At 40.0% G+C, this 20673-nt stretch overlaps 1 protein-coding gene across 6 annotated transcripts in view; it reads right to left on the bottom strand.

Annotated features, from left to right (window-relative positions):
• Positions 1-10381: 10381 nt before the first annotated feature.
• Positions 10382-20673, bottom strand: part of ARID1B (AT-rich interaction domain 1B) — a 326002-nt gene continuing 315710 nt past the window's right edge. For all 6 annotated transcript variants that reach the window (XM_068184669.1, XM_068184668.1, XM_068184670.1 and 3 more), the window contains 4 exons: positions 20547-20643; positions 16485-17274; positions 15473-15603; positions 10382-13465 (listed from right to left, as the gene is read on the bottom strand). In XM_068184669.1, coding sequence (XP_068040770.1) covers positions 11753-13465; positions 15473-15603; positions 16485-17274; positions 20547-20643 — 2731 coding nt within the window. In that variant the 3' untranslated portion in view covers positions 10382-11752. The remainder of the gene's footprint in view (positions 13466-15472; positions 15604-16484; positions 17275-20546; positions 20644-20673) is intronic.

The raw sequence follows: 20673 nt of genomic DNA, 5'->3' as shown, positions 1-20673 counted from the left end.
ATACTGACATAACTTTGCTGTTTCATTATGTAGCATCATTTAAAATGAGCTTCAGAAAATAGGAAAGTACTTTTTAAAGCTGAGGTATTTAGAGGCATGGAGTGGCCATGGCTTTAAAATCAGCAACAACCTGATTGTTGCTGATTTTTATAGAAGTTACATTGTAACTTCTATAATGTAACTTCTATAATCTTCATCATTTCCAGGCCCAACTCTGTACCTCCAAATAATTTCTATTTCTTAAGCATCACACATTATCTGAGGAAGAAGTTTAATTTAGACTAGTCAGGCTAACCTTTCAAAAAACCTGATCAAGCCAGGTGAAAGATTTTAGAAAAGTGTTAGCAAGCATCTTTCCTGTGTCCCCATGGTTTTTGTGGGACAAGTCCTTCGATGAGGTAAGCAGTGCAGAAAAAGCATATACACATTGCTCTCACTCCATCTGTTTTCCATGCTCTCCTGTGCTGCCAGAGGTTCTGCCTGACTCTCCCAGGTTCTTCAGGAGCATTTCTTTCTGCTAATGGACACCTTCCTGCACTCAGTCTCACAGCTGTGCTGGACCCTGCCCCATATTACAGCCTTGGGGCAGCACTGGAGAAAGCCAGCTCTCCCAGCAGCTTCCAGGCCAGTGTGGGCAGCTGGTAAACAGAGGTTTCTGTGCAACTTCTGGCTGTCAAGGTGAGTTCCTCCAGACTACCAAAAAGGCAGCAGCGAATCAGAAGCATTGTAATGGCATGTTATGTATTTTAGCATAACTTTGGTCAAATCAGAGGCTATGGATTGATTTCAAGGCTGTATGAATGTTGCCAGCTCAACTAAAATACATGGCAGGCCAGAATGGAGTTAATGTGCCAGTAAGACAAAGAGCTTTAGCCAGCAGGGAAATCTAAAGCTCTGAGTTCCCTAAGGCTGTAACTAGGTGAAGCAAAGGTATGGCTGGTTACCTACTGTGACTTGAACCGTTCACACAGCTCCTGAGAAACTCCTTGAAAAATATGGATGTTTTGGCAATAGCATGATACTGAGAGCATTGTAAGGATTGTTTGCCTTTGCTTTAAATAACATTCATCATTGTTTAGAGAGTAGCAGTGGCAGGGAGATTTGGAAAGCTTCTCCAGTATGCTGTCCTTCATCTGCTTCTGTTATTCCTATCCCTGCCGACAGCTAGTCAACACACTTCTTTATTTGGATTAAAATTTGTGTTTTCTCGACTGGGGACTGAACTTCCACTTCAATTGAGAAGTTAAAAAAATATATATACTGCTTTCAAATGTATTTTTATTATGGGAAGCATTCAGAACAAACCACTTGAATTTACTGACTGATTTACTGGTTGGAAGGAAACATCTAAACAGAATCACAGTGAGAGATATGAAGACAGACCTAAACTAATTCATGATCTCTCACCTAAGTTGTTGAGGAAGAAATCTGGATGAAAAGTCGGAATGATCTAAGTCTTATAGAGACCTTTGTTATATTAGGGAGATTTTACCTATTTACCAAGAATATTTCTATTATTTTACCTATTACATGTTGCTACAATTATGTTGTTTTCTTCCTAATAAAAAAATAAAACTCAAGATGTGCTTGATCTCTTAGTCTGCAGCCACCAGATGCCTCAAACCACAGAAATATAGAAATACTGCAACTCTTTGTTTGTTGTTATATAGTTAATGGAAGAATGGGTTATTATTTTTTTTTTATTTTCAAACCAGCACAGAACTTGAAAAAAGATTCTTTAAAAAATGTGAAGATATAATACCATGTGTTTTTAACTTTTACTGAGCTGATAATGCTGATACCAACACTAGTAAGCACCACTGCCTACAAACTAATTAGAAAATGAAAATTTATGCTTAAATGATTGTGCTGCTTGCATTTTTCATAACTGGCTATAACAAAATCATTGTTTGATCTTGAGTATTGCATAATAAATGGAACCAGCTACTTTTTCTTTATCAGCCAATGAATTCTGGAACAAAAGACATTTTTTCAACTTATTTTTCTGTTAAAATGAAGAGGTATGTCTTTAATGTATTACCATTGCACTGAAGGGTCTTAAAATACTGCAGATTACTGGATGCTTGTAAACATGAGGCAAGGATTGAATTTTTTTAATAGCTTAACAATGACAAAGTGGTCCTTTCAGTGAATGACTACTACTCATATTTCTTTCAATATGAGCTGAAAGACCTTTTTTTTTTTAATTAGAACAAGCTGATCTGTATGTGCTTAAGTTTGATATAGTATGCTAATTGCTCGGTTCCCAAAAACTGATGACAAAAGCTGTGCTCATAAATAGAGCTCATACAAACACCTCCTTGTGAAATAAGGAAAAAATTATATATATATATATGTGTGTGTGTGTGTGTGCTTTTATATCCCTTCCCCAGTCTACAAGAAACATGGAGAGAGGCTTTTTACAAGGGCATGTAGAGACAGAATGGGGGGAATGGCTTCAAACCGAAAAAGGACAGGTTTAGATTAGATATTAGGAAGAAGTTCTTTCCTATGAAGGTACTGAGGCACTGGAACAGATTACCCAGAGAAGATGTAGATGCCCATTCATGGAAATGTTCCAGGCCAGGTTGGATGGGGCTTTGAATAACGTGGTCTAGCGGAAGGTGTCCCTGTGCCTGGCAGGGCATCTGGAACTAGATGACCTTTAAGGTCCCTTCCAAACCGGACAATTCTGTGATTCTCTGATTTTGAGCACATCAAACAAAAATAACTTCAATTCTGTTCCCAGAGCTGGGAAAAAACCATTAAGTCAGCTTGCCTTTTGGGGAACTCACCGATGGCGCTCAGCGGGTGACCCCGACTGCAGAAGGGGGCCAAGGCTGCGCGGTGCTTGCGTGCGAGGGGACGCAGCGGCACTCGGGGGCAGGGGGGTGCCGGAGGGTCCCCGGGAGCTGGCTGCCACCTCGGGGGAAAGGGGCGGCCCGCAGGGGAGGAGGCCGCTCCTGCCTCCCCCTGCGTCAATAGACTGGGATGGATTGCAGCGACCTGCTAAATATTGATTCTGCTACGGCTTGGAATGAAAGTTAATTTAAATAGTACGTGTAAAGAGTTTTATTAATTTATTTCAAATGACAAAGAAGTATTGGCAAAGCATTAAACCTAAGCGCCATTTTAAACAACAAATTTAAGCTCACGGTAATTGAATTATGCGTTTGCAGCTGGAAGGGCAGGCCGGAGGGAAGCGCACCCTGTGCTTCTGAAAGCAGGGGAAGCATTGTGGAGTGAAATGCCGTCCCGGCGGCAGAGGGGCTGCGAGGCCGCCCCAGGCTCTCCTGGCCAACCTGCGGGGCCGCAGCCGCTGCCGAAGGGACGGGGCCGCTCTCGGGAGCGGCCCCCAGCGAGCCCGGCCGCCAGCGAGCCCTGCCCAGCTGGGGCAGGGCGGCAGGGAAAGCAGCGGGACACGAGAGGCTGCTGTGGCGATGGAGGAGGGGTGCAGAGCGGCCAGCGAGGCCCGAGAGATGACTGTCCTTCTCCTCTCTGCTGAGACCCTGCCTGGCGGACTGCGTGCGGCTCTGTGGCTCCCAGCACAAGGAAGGCATGGACCTCTTGGAGTGAGTTCAGAGGAGGGACAGCAAGATGATCAGAGGGCTGGAGCAGCTCTCCTGTGGAGAGAGTTGGCGCTTTTTAGTCTGGAGAGGAAAAAGCTCTGGGGAGACCTTATAGAAGCCTTCTGGTGCAAGAGAGCTGGAGAGAGACTCTTATGAAGGTGTTTAGTGATAGGATGGGGGATAATGGCTTTAAGCTGAAAGAGAACAGGTTCAGATTGGATATAAGGAAGTTCTTTACCGTGATGGTGGTGAGGCACTGTAACAGGTTGCCCAGAGAAGCTGTGGGTGCCCCATGACTGAAAGAGTTCCAGGCCAGGCTGGATGGGGCTTTGAGCATCCATCTGGTTCAGTGGGAGGTATCCCTGACCATGGCAACGGATTGGAACTAGATTATCTTTAAGGTTCCTTTGAACCCAAACCATTCTATGAGAGCAGGGCCAAAAAGATCTCAGTCCCACAGAGAATGAGTTTCAGTTTATCAGACCGGGAGGAGTTCTGGGTTTTATCCTCCATGTATCATCATTTCCTATTGGACTGACTAGTAAATATTTAAAAATTGAAACAAAAATTGTCAGAGCAATCCTCTCTCCCACAACCACTTTCTGTTCCAAGGCAAATGAGCGCTGCTGATGGAAATGTCAAATTCATACAAATAAGGGTTTTATTGGCTTCCTTTCATGCCTATTAAGTGATGGCACCGCTGCCCAAAACTGTATCCATGCCCTTTGAGTGCTGCAACACCTTTGTGATGGATTTATTGCCCCCTATTGGTTTGCCCCCTGGTTGGCTGTCCCCCTATACAAGACAGAAGGGAAATGAGAAGCTTTTTTTGTGTTCTTGTAGTAGAATGTATTATTTCATAAATAGCAGCCCCAGACATTAAAAACTAAGCAAAAAGTGGAGATTAGACTGCCTATTAGAGAAATTCAGGAGCATGTCCTTGGATAATGATTTATCAGTATATTTTGTAGTCCCGTCTCAGCATGTGTTTATCACTCCAGCACTACATCCTCTGCCTGTAGCTGGGTCAAGAAAATGTGCCACTTCTTGAGAGATCAGGCTGAAGGTCCAGTGTGTGCTAGTTCTCCCTTACACTATGTTTTGAGATGCTCTGGAGGTAAATCACATCTACTGGCTCCTGGAGAGTTTGGAGCCAGCAACAAATCCCTGTCTGTAGTATAATGGGTGAATAACTCCCTGAGTGTGTGGTCATAGTAGCTCAAAATGTTCTGGGTGGAAAACCGAGCAAACCAAGCACCTGAATGCATTAAGTGCTTAACCCAGCCTGGACTAGGTTAGAGACAGTACCCTAGAGCTGCTGTGTGGGCAGGGAGCTATTAACTTCTAGGAGGTGCAGGCAGGGAATGGTAACCTCCTCAGGTAAGGCCACAGCCAGAAGAATGTACACAGCTCCAGCTGAAGATAAAACAAGCTAATGAAGTTAGATTAAGTCTCCTGCTTAAAATAAGCTGTTTAATGGATATGATCTGTACAAACTGCTTTATTTTCTTCCTTATACTATACTAGTCATGCTTTCCTATACAAGATATACATATTGTGGAATGTTGGCATGCGCTATGCTGATAAAAATGCATGAGCCACTTGAGGTACTGAATAAGCTTATGTTATGGAGGCCATAATATTATTTTCACAGGGTACATTGGTCATACATCTAAGTGCTTTTGAACAAGCAGCTTTATTGATATTTAAAGCAAACTCTCTTTACTCAAAATACCCTATGTAATAGAAAAGCTGAGGAAGTTACAGTAGCTGACTGGAAAGGTTGGTTATTTATGGTTAGTCTAAGTAACATGCCCATCTTTTGAAGGTGTAGGATGTCAAATGTATAACTTGAGGCTCTTTTCTCTTCTTTACCTGTCCTTGGCAGATCTTGACCACTTCTGCACTATTAAAGCTGGGAGCCAGTGCAGTCTCTTTTCCCTACAGGATAAGAACCTTTGGAAGATGCTACTGTCTCAAGAACTGGTGACTTAACTCAGCACAATGAAGAAATCCCTCTGTATACTAGAAGCAGTAACAGACAAACACCAGGATATTCACTTACTTGAAAAATCAGGACTCTCTATTTGGTACTAATGCACAGGGGAAAGGAAGGAAGCAACGTTGAGAGATTTAGGGAGTAAATATTAGGGGAAAAAAAAGGAACAAAAGAGAAGAACAACTTCTCCTGCCCTGTGAGACACATGCCAATGAAACATGCATGACTGTACAAAATGGGTGGAAATACACTTTTATTTTTTAGGTGGACTCAGGATATTGATAACAAATAGCTTGTTATAAGTCTGTCTTCCCTATACCATATAAAATGCATAGTGGTAGTTCTGCAGATGAAGCTTTATGCTTAAATTGCAGTATTTCTCAGGTTTTGTGTTTCACTATTTACAGAGCTTCATCTTTCATATTAAAAAATAAAAAAAAAAAGGATCTTCTTGGAGGAGTCCACTGTAAGCTTCACTGGTGGTGTTATATCCAGTGGAACATTGCTTATTTCCAAATTCTCTGAGAGGGAAAGAATTTTAATAGTTGATTTTGCAATTTGATGTTATTATTTGATGGTAAAACACAATTTAGTTGTTCTTCTTCTTCTCTGTTGCAAATGAATATGTAGAACTGGTAATCAAATTACTACATGTAAAGTAGAATTGCATCATGGAGTACTATAAGCTTTATCTAGCATGTATTTTTCATGTTAGGCAAACATATCTTTCTCCTGGCATAACAATACATCAACTTGCCTTTTAAAAATGCTCTATAGTGGAGCAAAAGCCAGAATGCTTGTCCTTCAGGAGTCTCTTTGCAGACCTGAATAAACACTGTAGATATGCCCAAGTCATTAGGGATTTGCTCTGCTAGCTAGGCAATTCCACTGCATCACCCTTTCAATGTAAATAACTATGCTTAATTAATGGAAATGCAATATGTACTAAGTAATGACAGAACAAGTAAATTAACAATTGCAGGGGAAGAGGTGCTCTGTTGAGGGCATCAGATGAAGATCTTGCTACTTCATTAGTTTATGCCAGTTAAAACAAATGTGAAGTATAAACCTGCATTTTTTTATACTGTACAACAGCATTGCACTGAAATGCATTTTAGCTTGTGTTAGAATTAGTAATTAGAAGTACAAAATGAATAGTTTAGTCACGTGACAGGCAGTTTTTGGTATGCAGTCCAGAACAGATGTCTCCTTTATCTGGAGCTCTGACACTCACAGAAAGGATGGCCAGACTTTGCAAACCCATTTCTGACAGTGCACAAATAAACAACTGAGGGTGGATTTAACAATGCAGACAGTATTAATCCTTCCCCATTCCCGCTGTCTTGAGGTTTTGAAAGGTAAATGCAATTAAGAAAAACTTTTATTTACCTGTCTACACTTGAAGACTCATCATTTCCTTCCCTTGCTCCCACTAAAAATATATTTTTTTACTTCCATTGTATTTATACCAGCCACCAATGAAATGCCAAATTCCCCTAGCTTGGTTTATTTGTTTCTTTGGAATGACATAAACATAGAGTAAGGGGCATAGGAAGCTTTTCTTTCAGCTTTGTGTTCTGCCTTTCTCCAAATGACCATGCCTTTTCACCCATTTTTTCCCCCTCTTAATTTTCCTCTCTCCTTTCTTCATGCTCAGTGATCTTTAAAATAATTTTTCTGAGGGATGCATGGAAAGGAATTTGCCATGGGGAACTGTAAGATTTCATGAGAAAACAAGTAGGGAGCACCCTGAAATTTCATAAATTATCCTGAGGAAAATTGAAGTGGCATGGGGCCGTGTTCTAGATCTCGGAATTCCACTTTTCTACAAGAGTACGACCTGTCTTTTCAGTTTACTGTTGCTTTTGTTTCCATTTTCTCCTCTTTCTCCACCTGCAGTTGTTTGTTCATGACTTGGAAAATAAACTTTTTGCAGCAGGGACTGCTCTGTGGCTTTGTGTTTTTTTTTTTTCTATGAGCATGGTTTCCACATGTTTGATAATTCTAGGCCAAAGGTGATGAAAGTAATCTTTCTCTGGAGTAAACAAACTCAAAATTTCAGACTGCTCTTAGTTGAAAGTCCAAAAATACTGGCTTCTGTGGTAGTTTTATTATTGTTTGGGCAACAGGTGTGTGTTATTTCTTAGGTACATCACCACTACTGCCTGCAGAGTAAGGAATCTACTCACAGCTTCTTGAAAGGTGAACTCACTGTGTGCCATCTCGGTTCAGTTTCAAATTGGCTTGAGCCCCTGCACTATATGAATGCTTTGTCTCTTCTATGGGGGAGAACAGTGGAGATGATGGTAATTTTTTTTTTCAGTTCCACCTCTTTATTAGTAAGAGGTATTTTCATATTCAAAAATAAGAGGCGTAGCCTGCATTGCACTGTTAAAGTGTTGTATAGGAATCATTAACATGTAATGCGTGTATATGCTTTTCCTACTGTATTCCTCTAATTAAGTAAATTTTTCTTCTAGATGTATCCATGCCAAAAGGTAATGGTCCTGTGGTGGTGATGGCACAGATTGCTGTGTGAAACAGCAAAAGAAGATGGAAGAGAAAGCGCACAAGCTTTTGAACACAGGAATTTTTCCTTTCCATCTTTCATTTTGGGTAGTTGAAAACATGGAGTTTCTGAGCAGGATATTTTCATGTGTTGGTTTCTGTTTTGTGGGTTTTCTGAAAGAGTAGTGTAGGAAGTTATTTTAACAAGAAACAAAACCAATTTTTCCTGTAAAAGGGGACAAGCACTTAATTCCTGAAGTGATTCTAAAGGTCAGTAAAGATATATGGATGTTCTTTCAACCTGCAAGTAATTAATTGCTTGGGTTTGCCAGGCAGATTTATATACATATAAGCAGTTAGTTAAGTGTTTGTGGTTGATTAGTGCCTAAAATACTACCTGGCTGCTTTCCCTTAAATAACTCAAATAGTCCATCCTGTTAGTACTACTCTGAGCTTCATCACAGTGATCACATCTGCATAAAAATGTAGAATTTGCTTCCTAAATTAATACCTCTTGCAAGAACAATACCAACAGCAGTTCAAGCTTGGTCAGGACTCAATCAGAACATGCTAAGTGCACAAGTCTCATCAGCAGGTCGTCTCCAAAGGCTTAAGAGAACATTGTGGCAAAGATGAAATCATACGAAGACAAGAGGGGGAATTGGAGCTCTTATGTGTCACCTTTCTTCTGATAAATGTGATGCAATACTAACCAGTGATTTAGACTGTTTACTCTTACTGTAACAGAATAAAATCCTGTTCAGGAAGAGTCCTTACTGTTAACCTTTTCCTTTCACTGCTGTGTTCCCTTGGCTAGTTCTTGGCCCAGCTGGAAAAGTGGCAGGAAATGTCACATAACATATGGACATTATGTGACTGGCTGGGTGTTTTTCCCCCCCATGTTCTTTAAGCAGGCTTGGAGCAGTCCTGAGGAGCATTAACATGCTGCCTCTGACAGTTGAGAGTGTTTTGCCACAGGTGTAGTTTTCCCCAGAGGACTCTGGGTCTGAAAGCTGAAGAGGGAAGAGATGTCCTTTGTTGTCCTTGATCAGAAAGGGGTGCGTAGCACTCAGCAGAGGGCTTATTTAACAGCTTGGTTATATCCATGGGGTGGTATCAAGCATTAAAATATTAGTAAGAAATAAGTTTAGCAGGGCATTCTACTTTCACACTGCCCAGCAATAAGCTGTAAAAATCATCCCTGAAACATGCCTCCTTCTGTGATGAACAGTTGCAAGTGGGTTATAATTCACCAGACATTTCTAAAAGCAGTGATATGCAAGAGGAAGACAGACCACTGCAGCAGATGATGTAGCAGTAGAGAAATTACTGAGTAAGAGAAGCTAGAAATTACTTCTTGTGACACTAGGGAGGCACGTTTCAAACTTGGCTTATAATTGTATGTGCTTTACCTGTCTCTGAAATTCTCTTACATATATTAATATTATAGCAATCTATATGAACAAAATGGGCAGTATGCCAAAGGGGGTTGTAATTTTCAAGTACCTCTGTATTGTTATTGGAGAGGGGAGGAGGATATGCACTAACAGTGTAATTATGTGGCAATTCCTGGGAAATTGATTATTATTAGCTTTTTATGATCACACTAACAAAGTCAATGATCCAAGATAAAATAGCAAAACTTAGTGCTTGAACAATATTCAGCAACAACGTATCACCACGTGAGAGTGCATGTATCTGAAACCAGATAATTCCTGAAAGGGAAATGGCCATCTCCCACCAATTGTAACGATGGATGTGCTCCATTAAAGCCTGATCCACTTTAACGGGGACTCCCAGCATAAGAGGCCACGTAAGTATGCAATGACACATACAGTATCGAGAAGTGGGTGGGTGTTTATTCTAAATACCCACATTACTGGGGTATTTGCACCTTTAACCAACAGAGAGAATTACAGGTAGTGAATACAGATCGATTTCTTCCAGTTGGTTATTGCTTTAACAAAATCTTTTGTCACTTTTTCTAACATCTGCCTTCAGTCCCCCAAACACAGCACAGAGACTGAGTACCTGCATAGTCAGAACTATGACTTGTCAGCCATGTCTTCCCCTTTGAGGCTTCGTGGTTTTATATATAATAATTAAAAATGCTTCTCTGAGATGTGAGAAGGCTTTTCTAAAAGAAGAGCAAGTTGCTGCAATACAATAGTGTAATATTTTTGAAGGTCATAATAGTAAAGTAGGGGAAAGAGAATAATCATTATTGCTCTTTCTTGTAATTAGTTTGCTTTCTAATATCTCACACTGTAACTAGAACACTATTCAAGAACACCCATCACAGTGCTTAACAAGATTTAATGTACATTTATTCTTAACATGTGGAACATATAAAGATTTTATACTGAATAAATGAAATTCATTAAGCCAGAGGAAAAGGAGGAATTTACATCAAGTTTTTTCTTTTTAACTACATTATCTTGAAATACAAATGCAGATTCTTGTCACTGAAAAATCTTTGAAGTTGTGTTTCTTCCTTTTTTTTTTCCTGTATATATTTTTTGTCTGTAGACTGGTAACCATTTTCTTAAATCAATCCATATGTAACCATTTCCACACCTTGATTTATAAAGCAAATTGTGATCGGCTGCTCTCCCGAAATAGAGCATGTCTTTATACATACAGAAACTTGTACATTACCCTCAGTTGTTGGTTTTCTGTGTTGGGTTTTTTCTTTTTTCTTTTTTTTTTTAATTATTTTTTGGAGATATGGCCCAAATGAAAGAAAAAAATAATTCTACTATCACTTTGTAGATACCACATCATGAAAAAGAAACTAAAAACTTTGTACTAAAAAAAAAATGAGGGTATGTTTCATGTACAACTTCTATATACATCACGGCCCTTAGGCAATAAAAAAATATTTTAAAAAATGATTAAAGGAATTGTGAAGAACTGTCATTGTGGAAGGTCAAAAAAAAAAACAACGATGTAGACAAGACAGTTCTGGTGAGGAAGCAATTGATGTTTAACTTCAGGTTTTGTTTAAAAATCTTTTAACTTGACTTATTTTGTTTTGTTTTGCTCCTAGCCTAATATAACCATTTCTCCTGAGGAGAAATCAGTATTGTTTTGGATTTTGACTACTGTCTGACACCCTCCTTGATCCCCTATACCTACATCACTAGAATCTTCTATTGCACAGAGCTTTGGGTGATGGTATATAAGTTTTTTTTTTATTTTTTCCTTATCTGAAAAAATAAAACACACAGGAACTTGGTATGTTGGTTATTTTTCACCTTTTTGTTTCAAAGTGGTGAGATTTTTTTCCCATCATACAATGGTTTGCCATAACATTTTTTTTAAAAAGTCGCTAGTTCGCTTCCCAAAAAATATGCAATACAAACATGGAAAAGAACATTGAAAAGGATAATCTATGGAAAAAAAAAGTGTGACCTTTGAATGTACTAGACAGCAACTTTGGTTAAAAAAAATAAAATAAAAAGATGTACTTATACACATAGACAGCAAATATTAATTTCATAACTGTTCAAATTAATAATTTCTTTAATTCCCAATTGGTAAATAGTGAATGGGGCAGAGGAGCAAAGATTCTTTTTTCTTCCTTCTTCCTACATTGGATAAACAAGAACAGAGAACAGCCAGTTATATGTGACCCTCTAATCTCCACTCACACATGCTTGGCTTCTCACTTATGTCATAACTGCCCAATCTGAAAAAGTACATCACAGATGACAGATGCAACCAGAGAGTTCAGGACAGCAGATATTGAGATATCCAGCAAACGACCCTCGTGCAAAAGGAACTCGGAGCGGTTCTCGTCCACTCTCGCCATGGCCAGCAAGGCCTTGGCTGCCCTGCACATCATGTCTACGCTAGGCGGCTCCAGAGGCGGAGGCTGCATGTGCATGAGGTTATGCTGGCTCTGCTGGTACTGGGCCATAGTGACCCCATCCTCCAGGAAGCTTATCAAGTTTCCAATGCTTCCCTTCTGCACAGCTATTGCCCTTGCTGCTAATGTGTCCCCCTGGGCAAGGTTCGATAGGAGCGCCATGGACATTTCTCGGCAGACCGGGTTTTTACGGTCCCCAACGTACCTAACTAAAGTAGCGTAGAGTTTCTCCTGACGGCTGAATGGGGGGGTGGCCAAGATAAGGTCCACATTATTGTCCTGGATACTGAGCTTACACAGGGTCTCCAGCACAAGTCTCTGAGGCGAAAGAACTGAGTTGGGCCCCACGGTTGGAAAAGGATCCTGTGCCTCTGCAGACGGGCACACCATCCAGTGCAGCAAGCCATCCAAAATTGGCAAACAGATGCTTTCTGTGTAAGCAGACAAGTCTAGCTGCCCAGAAATGTTGGCTAATGTGACCAATGTATTATCCCTCAAGACCTCGAGGCAGTCCCACCACCACTCATCCTTGCTGCAGGCCACCCCTTTGTCCTCCTCTTCCTCTTTCTCATAAGTCTGCGGCGCTCGCTTTCTTTCTGGATGCTCGTGGTGAAGAAGGATCAACTTTCCCAGGATCAGCACCAAGCCTGGATGTTTGGACATTTCGGTGTCATTGCCAGGCACAAAAGACAAGCTACGGACAATATTTGACACACAGATGCAGCGTTTGGCCAAGGAGTCTTGCCAGTGAGTTATGGTGCATAGAGGAGTCTCATCCCGGCTCCTTGGCTCATCCTCTAGCAATTTAATATTCCGGTGGCTTTTGGCTTGATGGATCCCGAAGGGAAATTTACTGCTCTCTGTTTGGGAACCAGAGTTTGAGTCTTCAGGTAGTGCTCCTGGCCGAGCTGAGAGGACATCATCAATGGTTGCCGTTATACTCTTTTCTTGCTGCTCCTCAGATTCACCTTTCCCCTCAAGGTCTTTCTTTTTGCTTGGAGAGTTCAAGGGAGGAGGGGCTTTCCTGCGTGGTGGAATCTCCATCTTGCTTTCAAAGTGAGTCTGGATATGCTCAGTTGTGTCACCACCACCAAGCTGCCAGTGGAGAAGTCCACTATCAAATTCCTGAACGCGTCCAAGTTTGTCAGATCGGTCAACAACAAATAGATTATTTTTCTTTACAATCTTTATTGGCAGCTTGTCAAATTTACTCGCTTGTTTTGGCCTCTCACTTGGATCAGCAATGGCACCAGGAGTAGAAAAAACAATGCTCTTTTCTTCTCCTTCTACCTTTTCATCCTCCCCCTCCTCCTCATCTTCATCAAAATAGTCAATACATTCGTCATTCTCATCTTTTCCAGTATCCTCTGTCAAGGACTGACTATCATCTTTCTTGGCTGCTTTGTGATCAAGTGCTTTGTGGCCTGGATCTCCCACTTCATATTCCATAAGGATTCCAAAAATGTCAATCAGGCATTTTCTAAAATATTCTACTAAAAGCTCAAGAAATCCAGACAACTGAGGGAAGAAGAAAGAAAGAATATAAAAATCACATAAATATTTTTGTCTGCATGAAATTTTATTAGGAACACTGATGCATTCATGTGTGACTATTTCTCTCACCCTGCTGTGGACTTGTGGCTAGGTCCTGCATGGCAGAAGTTAATCAAAAGAAATTCTTCTAGAGTCTGTCCAAACAGTATATAATGTCAAATTATCACAGCTCTGTTTGCTTCAGCTGTAACAGCTATGAGAGGCACAGAACTTTATTAATGTCTCCTTTAAGCCATAGCAGACTTATCTGGCTTAGCTGTTCTGTCCCCTTGGAAACACCTATTACTCTTCATTTTTTGTGCAGAGTACTGAAGTTCCTAACTCGGCTATTTTTTCTGATTTGTATTTTTATTAGATATCTAAAGTTTGCAATTCTTCCTTTCCTCCTTTGTCTCTAAAACCAACTGTCATATAGGAACCTGCAGTTCAGGGTCCAGGTACTGATATCCTAGATAAATATGTCATCTCTATTGGAATAGATCCATTTTTTGTCTGGCAGTAGTTTAAAACTGTTATTGGAGACTGGTGCTGTAAATCACCCTTCAGAAACAGTTTTCATTTAGGTTTCATCTTCTTAATTAACTTGTAATGACTTTCTTATGGAAAGGCAGTAGTTGGACTTGGTATTAATTTATGCTTAGTGGCTTTATTATTAAAAATTCTTTGGTTTTATGATGCATTCAGCCCAATTGTCTGGCTTTTAATGTGTTGTTTTTTTTTTTTTTTTTAATTGTGGGCTAATGGATTTTCAGTAAAATGTAGCCTTTTGTCCATTCTATATTCTCTTATGATTGCCAGCTTCTCAAAGAACTAAGAACAAACTGATGCTTATCAGAACCACAGGAGTTACCAGGCATCATATGGTCCTGGCTGCCATTGGAAACAGACTCCAAAGCAAATATAACAAAAGAGTATTTACAACATATCTAGTATTCTGTGCCATGTGCATAGGGTGTATTAACATGATTTCTCTCAGAATTCAGAGGAGATTCATCTCCTTTAACTTCAAACATCCACACTAGTTACACACCTAACCTAATTGTCTTGATTCCTTTTATAATCAATGGTCTTTTACAGGCCATTTCTAGGGTATGATTCATCTGACCTATTTTAGATCTCTTTTTCTGGGTGAGATAAATCATGCTATAGATATCCCTAGTTCTAAAGTCAGGTGGAATGTAATGTACCATTTGTGTCTGCATTTTTAAAAAAAAGTCATTATATTTAAAAAATGATGAGTTACACTATTAGTATCCAAGGAATGAATGGAAGGGAGAAACTGAATATTTGATTTGTACAAATTTTAGATGATGTGAATTATCAGCATGTCATCTATTACTACCACCCAACAGGCAAATGATTAGAGCAGATCTGAAAAATGCTGGGAGGCAGTGAGGCAAAAGCACACACTGTTAAATCCTGTGTTGCTTGCATACTATGGATAGACAGTGGATTTTAGCCTTTAAATTGTCAATTTGGTATTCCTGTGAAAGCTTAATTCACTGGAAGGAGAAACTGAACAGAAAATAAGCAATTAAATAAAATCCCACAGTCTCACAGGGAAGTACAAAACAGGACAAGCTGTCACCAAAAACCAGTTTAATATAGTCTTGCAAAGTGTTTAAAGAAACACAGGTTAAGAAAGATTACTAACATACCGCTGTTTTGAGGGATTATACTATCATGTGTGTGAGTTTACACATTAGTCTTTCTGCAGTGCTAAAATTCTTATATTCCTACATTCTCCTTTCTACAAGAAACATCCTTTTTTCAGGCTTCTTTATTTCCTCTATTTGACCTATATCTGTCTCTTGTTACTCACCGTTACCAATCATAAACAAGTGCAAGTTTTTCAATATTAAAACTTATGTTAATTAGAATAAATTGGAAAAGCCAGCAGCATTTTTGTAGGTGTCTTATTACACTTTTCTTTCCCTGGAAAGTTGAGAAGTATAATGCTTTCCCACCTACCTGAGAGAGGTTGAAAGTAGCAACAGTGCTGTCATCATACAGAAGAATATTAATAGTGTCTAGCGCCCAGGTACTTTCAGCCAAAAGACCAGATTTAAGAGACATCATCACTCTCCAGGCCTCAGGAGTTACTGGAGAAAGAAAGAAAGAGGGAGAAGTAAAACAGTATTAGTGCATCCTTGGAGACTGTTAGTGAGTTCTGAAAGGGTAAACTATGGTATTCTGAGGATGCAAATTTAAATTAAATGGTTACTGATTAAGACCCTATTTTCACTGCTTAGTTCTGTTCAGTTTTCTGTAATTGCTGCTAAGCCTTAGTGCTGGAGAATATCCTGGCAGGGCCAATCTTCCTGACACTGCTGAACCTGAAATAATTGTACAAACTTAAAGAACTTGACTAACCCAATTCATCAGTAAACAAAGGTAGAACACTCTGTCAGGAATGTGGAAATCTGAAGTATGAGAACTTGAATGGATGAAATGTAACCAAAATTTAAGATAAGAAAATACTTGGGGATTTTTTTAAGAAGTGGGGGAGAAACACACAGGACAAATACTATGGAATGATTTAATGGACCATTCAAGGAAAGCAGAGATTGCAACTACACAGCAGAACAGCATGAGCTTTCATGGGACAAAAACATGGAAAGCTATGCTAAGCTAAATGCTGTACTGGTGATTTAACAGACACTCTAAAGGACCTTTCAACACGTCTCATTTTGAAATCTGAGGCAAGCTTCATTTTTAATGCATTTGTGAAGACCTCAAGTCTCCATTTAAAATATTGCTTTCATTTCATGTCAGATTGTCTGGGATGAGTTTTACCTGTCATCCTCACTGATGCACATGTTATTACATTTTTATTGAAAACAATCACATTGTAGTTACCAAAGTTCACTATTTGTCAAGAGTATCTTAAAAATGTGAAAAAAAAAAAAACAAAACAAAACACAAAACCAGAATCAAAGTCCCTTTCCTCACCATTTATATTAGGTTTTGTTTTGATGCTTACCAATATCTTTTGAGGTAATCTTTCGTCTTGGTTTTAAGACTGGTTGGGATGCTTCTACAGAGCCTGGGGGGAAGGTAATCTCTCGCCTAATCGGTGGTGGTTGGGGTGGAGGTCCTGTGACCTGTGACACCGGAACTGTGGGTATAACCTTTTGCATCTTCATGGAGGGTAAGAAAGGAGACTTGCTTGGAGACATACGGTTTTCCAAAGAGCGCTGGAAGGACGCTGGACTTGGAGCTCTGGAGATGTGGTTTGGCATAGAGGGTGGTGTCTGGTAGGATGACTGAGGAGGTCTAGTGATAGGCTGCATGGAGGCTGAGGATGACATATAAGAAGGCTGCCGTTGGTTGACATGAGAAGGCCACTGACTCTCGTGGTTTATCCTCTGGTCAGGTACCATCATATCATCAGTGCGATTCATCCCTGGATACGGGGGGGCCTGTGCAGGGCCTCCCGGACCTTGCCTGTTCTGGTAAGGGAAAGGCATATCATTTCGTGTTGGCCACATGTTCTGCTGAGGACCTTCACTGGAGGATGACGACTGCATGGGGCCACCAATCATCTGGGGAGGTATTCCATGCTGCTGCATTTGTCCTGGGCCCTGCATCCTCTCCCTGTTATATGGATACGGGTACTGTCCCTGCATGGGCCTCCTGTCAGGCCCTGTGTAAGCGTTGCCGTACTGGTTATACATTTCCTGCTGCTGGTTGCCATACTGCATGTTATACATATCCCCTTCGTGGCGTTTGGCTGGAGGCCCATACATGCCATCCATGTGTCTCTTGTAGTTCTGAAAGAAAATTTTTGGAAAGATGTGTCACTTTCACTCTACACACAATACAAATATACTGGATGAAAGCTCATTCAAAAAGCTGAAGGCGCTTAGTTCTGGAGGGATCGTGCCGACTCCAGAGTTGGGCATACAGTGCTGTTAGGCTTGATCCAGCGCTTTCTTTTTAAGCCTCTGTTTTGCTGTGCTTATAACTGAATACTAAAAGCAAGCTTATCCTTGGGCTAAATTTTCTTATGCTTGCTCTATTTTTTTCCCTTTCCCTTTTCTTCCCCATCTGTCAGATTAAATTCCACTGGTCATTTCAGACATGTATGAAAAGGCAACAGTCCTCACCAACTAAAATATTTTCACTTCTTTTTTATGCTTAGTCTATTAAGAAGAAAAATCTTAAAAAAAATTCAAAACCACCCAGTGAATCTTTTCAAGAGACGAGCACTGAATAAACTCTTAAAGTAACAAAATATGCTGCAAGCATGCATGTCAGAAACAGAAAATCTTACAATATGACATCAGCTACAGACAATAAATTTATTAATAAGAGAAAACAATCTGCTGCATTTGATACTCTGTGTAATTCCCTGGAATATAGTCCTCTTTGGGCAACCATTCTCTTCCTAAATCATCCTAATCACATTTAATTTACTGTGAGATTATTACAGCAAATGGTCACATCCAAACATTCTGTTCTAGTTTATGCAGGTTCTTACCCTGCTGTTCTGTAATGAATTAAGCAATGTAACTAACAGCTGCCACCTATGGTTTATTCCCTCTTTGTTTGTCACCCTCTCAAATGGGGAATGTTGTGTGAGGTAAGCTGTTTTACCTCCAGGAGAGCTGAGTGGTTTTTAAACCATACAAGCTTGAATGTATTTATGTTTAAGATGGCAGAACAAAAAAAAGACATGTTGCTCTTTGAGGGGAAGGTGGTAAGGTTTGTAGTGGTCCTTAGTTCCTGTGGGAGTTTGTTCCACAGTTCAAACCACACTGAGTGCTCTGAAGCAAAAAATGTGAATTAAATGGGTGATTTCTGAATATATGATCTACGGCAAATTCAAAGTTACAGCTCCCCTGGAAACTCAGTAGCTCAGTAGCATTGTACAATGTATACTAATGTACTAGAGTTAAGATCAGAGAAAATTTTCTCTGTATTCAATATGGGAAAGTTAAAACAGCTCTGGGATTCATAAAGTCATCTTCCAACTTTGGTGCACATAAAACCACAACTACTGTATTGTATGAAAGTTTTTTTTTTTAACTTGCAATAGAGCTTTGTCGCTATCTGAGAAATACCTATTTCCAGCCTTACATGAACTACTTGCTGTACTGAATTCCACCCTTGGGGCCAATTTATACATTAAGAAATGACTTGGCAGCAGCCACACCTAAGAAGGTCATGTTTGTTTTGACACAGTGACTCAGTGCTCACAGCAAACACTTGGGAATGAAGCATGTGCCTTTTTAAAAGCACACCAGTACCCTGGTACGTGCAGTGCCAACGTGCCCAATGGTCCCCAGTGCAGAGGACAGTGATGCACCTGAGCTCCTCCCTCCTGTGGACATGCCCAGCAGGACACTGAGACTGCACAATGTGTCTCTCTCTCTCCACTGAGATGTGGAATTCTGAGACCTCACAGAAGACATAAAGCCACCAATACAGGTTATCTGCTGTGTAATAGCTCTTGGGATGTAAGCATTCATACAGGAATTGGAAAACCGGCCCCCAAGTGTTTCATTAGCCCCAGGAGTTCATGCTCCAATCACCTCCTTTGCAGGTCATTCCCTAGCCTTCGGGTTGTATATAAAGCTTTGAAAGGGTCATTTTCCACATTCCTCCTGAACCACTAGAGTAAGATTTAGGAAATTGTAAATAAGCTACTGGCAACAGAATCTCTAGCCAAATGGAGAAGTGGAATCCTCTTGGTTGGGAGAGAGAGACTGAGGCCGATCAGGATCCTTGTCCTTCATTCTCCATTGCTTTTCTGCATTAATGCATTTTGCATTCAAGAGTCATTGTACAAAATATATAAGCAGCACTAAGGACAGGGCCAAATACATTTTTACAATTCTAGCTGTCTCCTTGCTTAAATGAACATGTAGTTAATATCTTCCCTGCACATGTTAGCATGGAATATCACAAACTGTTCTGTTATATATCTTTGCAATTCCCCCACTAAATCACCTAGACTGCTAGCATACGCTCGTCATAAAAAACAACAAAACAGTTTTTCGATTTCTGAGATGTTATGAACCAAAGAGACAAGCAAGAAATTCTGAAATTTAAATTTATGTATGTTTTTAGTACAGTGCAAGCTAAGATCTCTTTTGATTTCTCCCCACAGCACTCCCAACCTCTGACCCCAATTTCCTAGTAAAACTCTATCCTGAACTGAAAAGAACTATCTGAAATTGGCTCAAAACTAGTTTACATTTCAGTTTTTTTATAATAAGGAAAAGCTTTCTATTCTGGAAGCCAGCTTCAGGTATTGCATGACTAGAACTGAATTAATAATATATAGAATGAAACTGATTCTGTTGAAGTCAGTGGAGTTTTGCTATTGACTTCTAATGTGGGATTTTGCTCACAAGGTAGTAATCATGCATGTAACAAAAAAAACCCCTTATTAATTAATATAATTTGTATTTTTGAGTTGTAGGAGCTGGGGAGACTGCAATGTACAAATGTTTAAACTATTTTTAACACCTATAACATTTTCTCTTATGTATTTGTACCATATTATTACTAGAGATATCATGTGGGAATATGCCCTCTGATCTATATTAAAGATAGGTATCTCATATAACCCACCACAGAACTGAAAATAATTGAGAGTGTTGCTCATTTTACTTTGTTCCAGTTCTCTGTTGGGTTCACTTGGCTGCACGACATTAAGTTAAGGCCCTTGAACCTGCCATCCAAACCACTTTTCTATTTGTTCCTTCACTTGTTACTTCACTTCTTTGTCACTTCACTTAACTATGCTTTATACTTTCCCAGTCTGCTGGTTATTAACTTGGGACAATCACTTGATGCATATCCAAAGCCACAGAATATATGTTAGAATTCACATTCTTCCAGTGTAATGAACACATTTACCTACAGCTGCACATGCGTTGCTTATCCATACGGCTGTGACTTTGACCAGAATTACAGTGCTCTTCTGTGCTAAAAGACATACACTGTATAAACAAACTTTTTCAATGTATACAGAATCCTGGGGTGAATTTTTTAAAACAAATGTTATGAACATAGCCATTTTTCCCTCTACTACCTGCTGCTGTGGATACATTCCAGGTTGATGTCCTCCGTATGGTGGCTGTCCTGAGGGAGGTCCTTGTCCTGGATACTGCTGCCCATAAGGTTCATGCCTAAAATAAAGCATTCAAATCAATACTTAA

The sequence above is a fragment of the Anomalospiza imberbis genome, chromosome 3 (genome assembly GCF_031753505.1).
Source record: "Anomalospiza imberbis isolate Cuckoo-Finch-1a 21T00152 chromosome 3, ASM3175350v1, whole genome shotgun sequence".
Classification (NCBI taxonomy): Eukaryota; Metazoa; Chordata; class Aves; order Passeriformes; family Viduidae; genus Anomalospiza; species Anomalospiza imberbis.
This window is presented reverse-complemented; position numbering and strand designations above follow the sequence as displayed.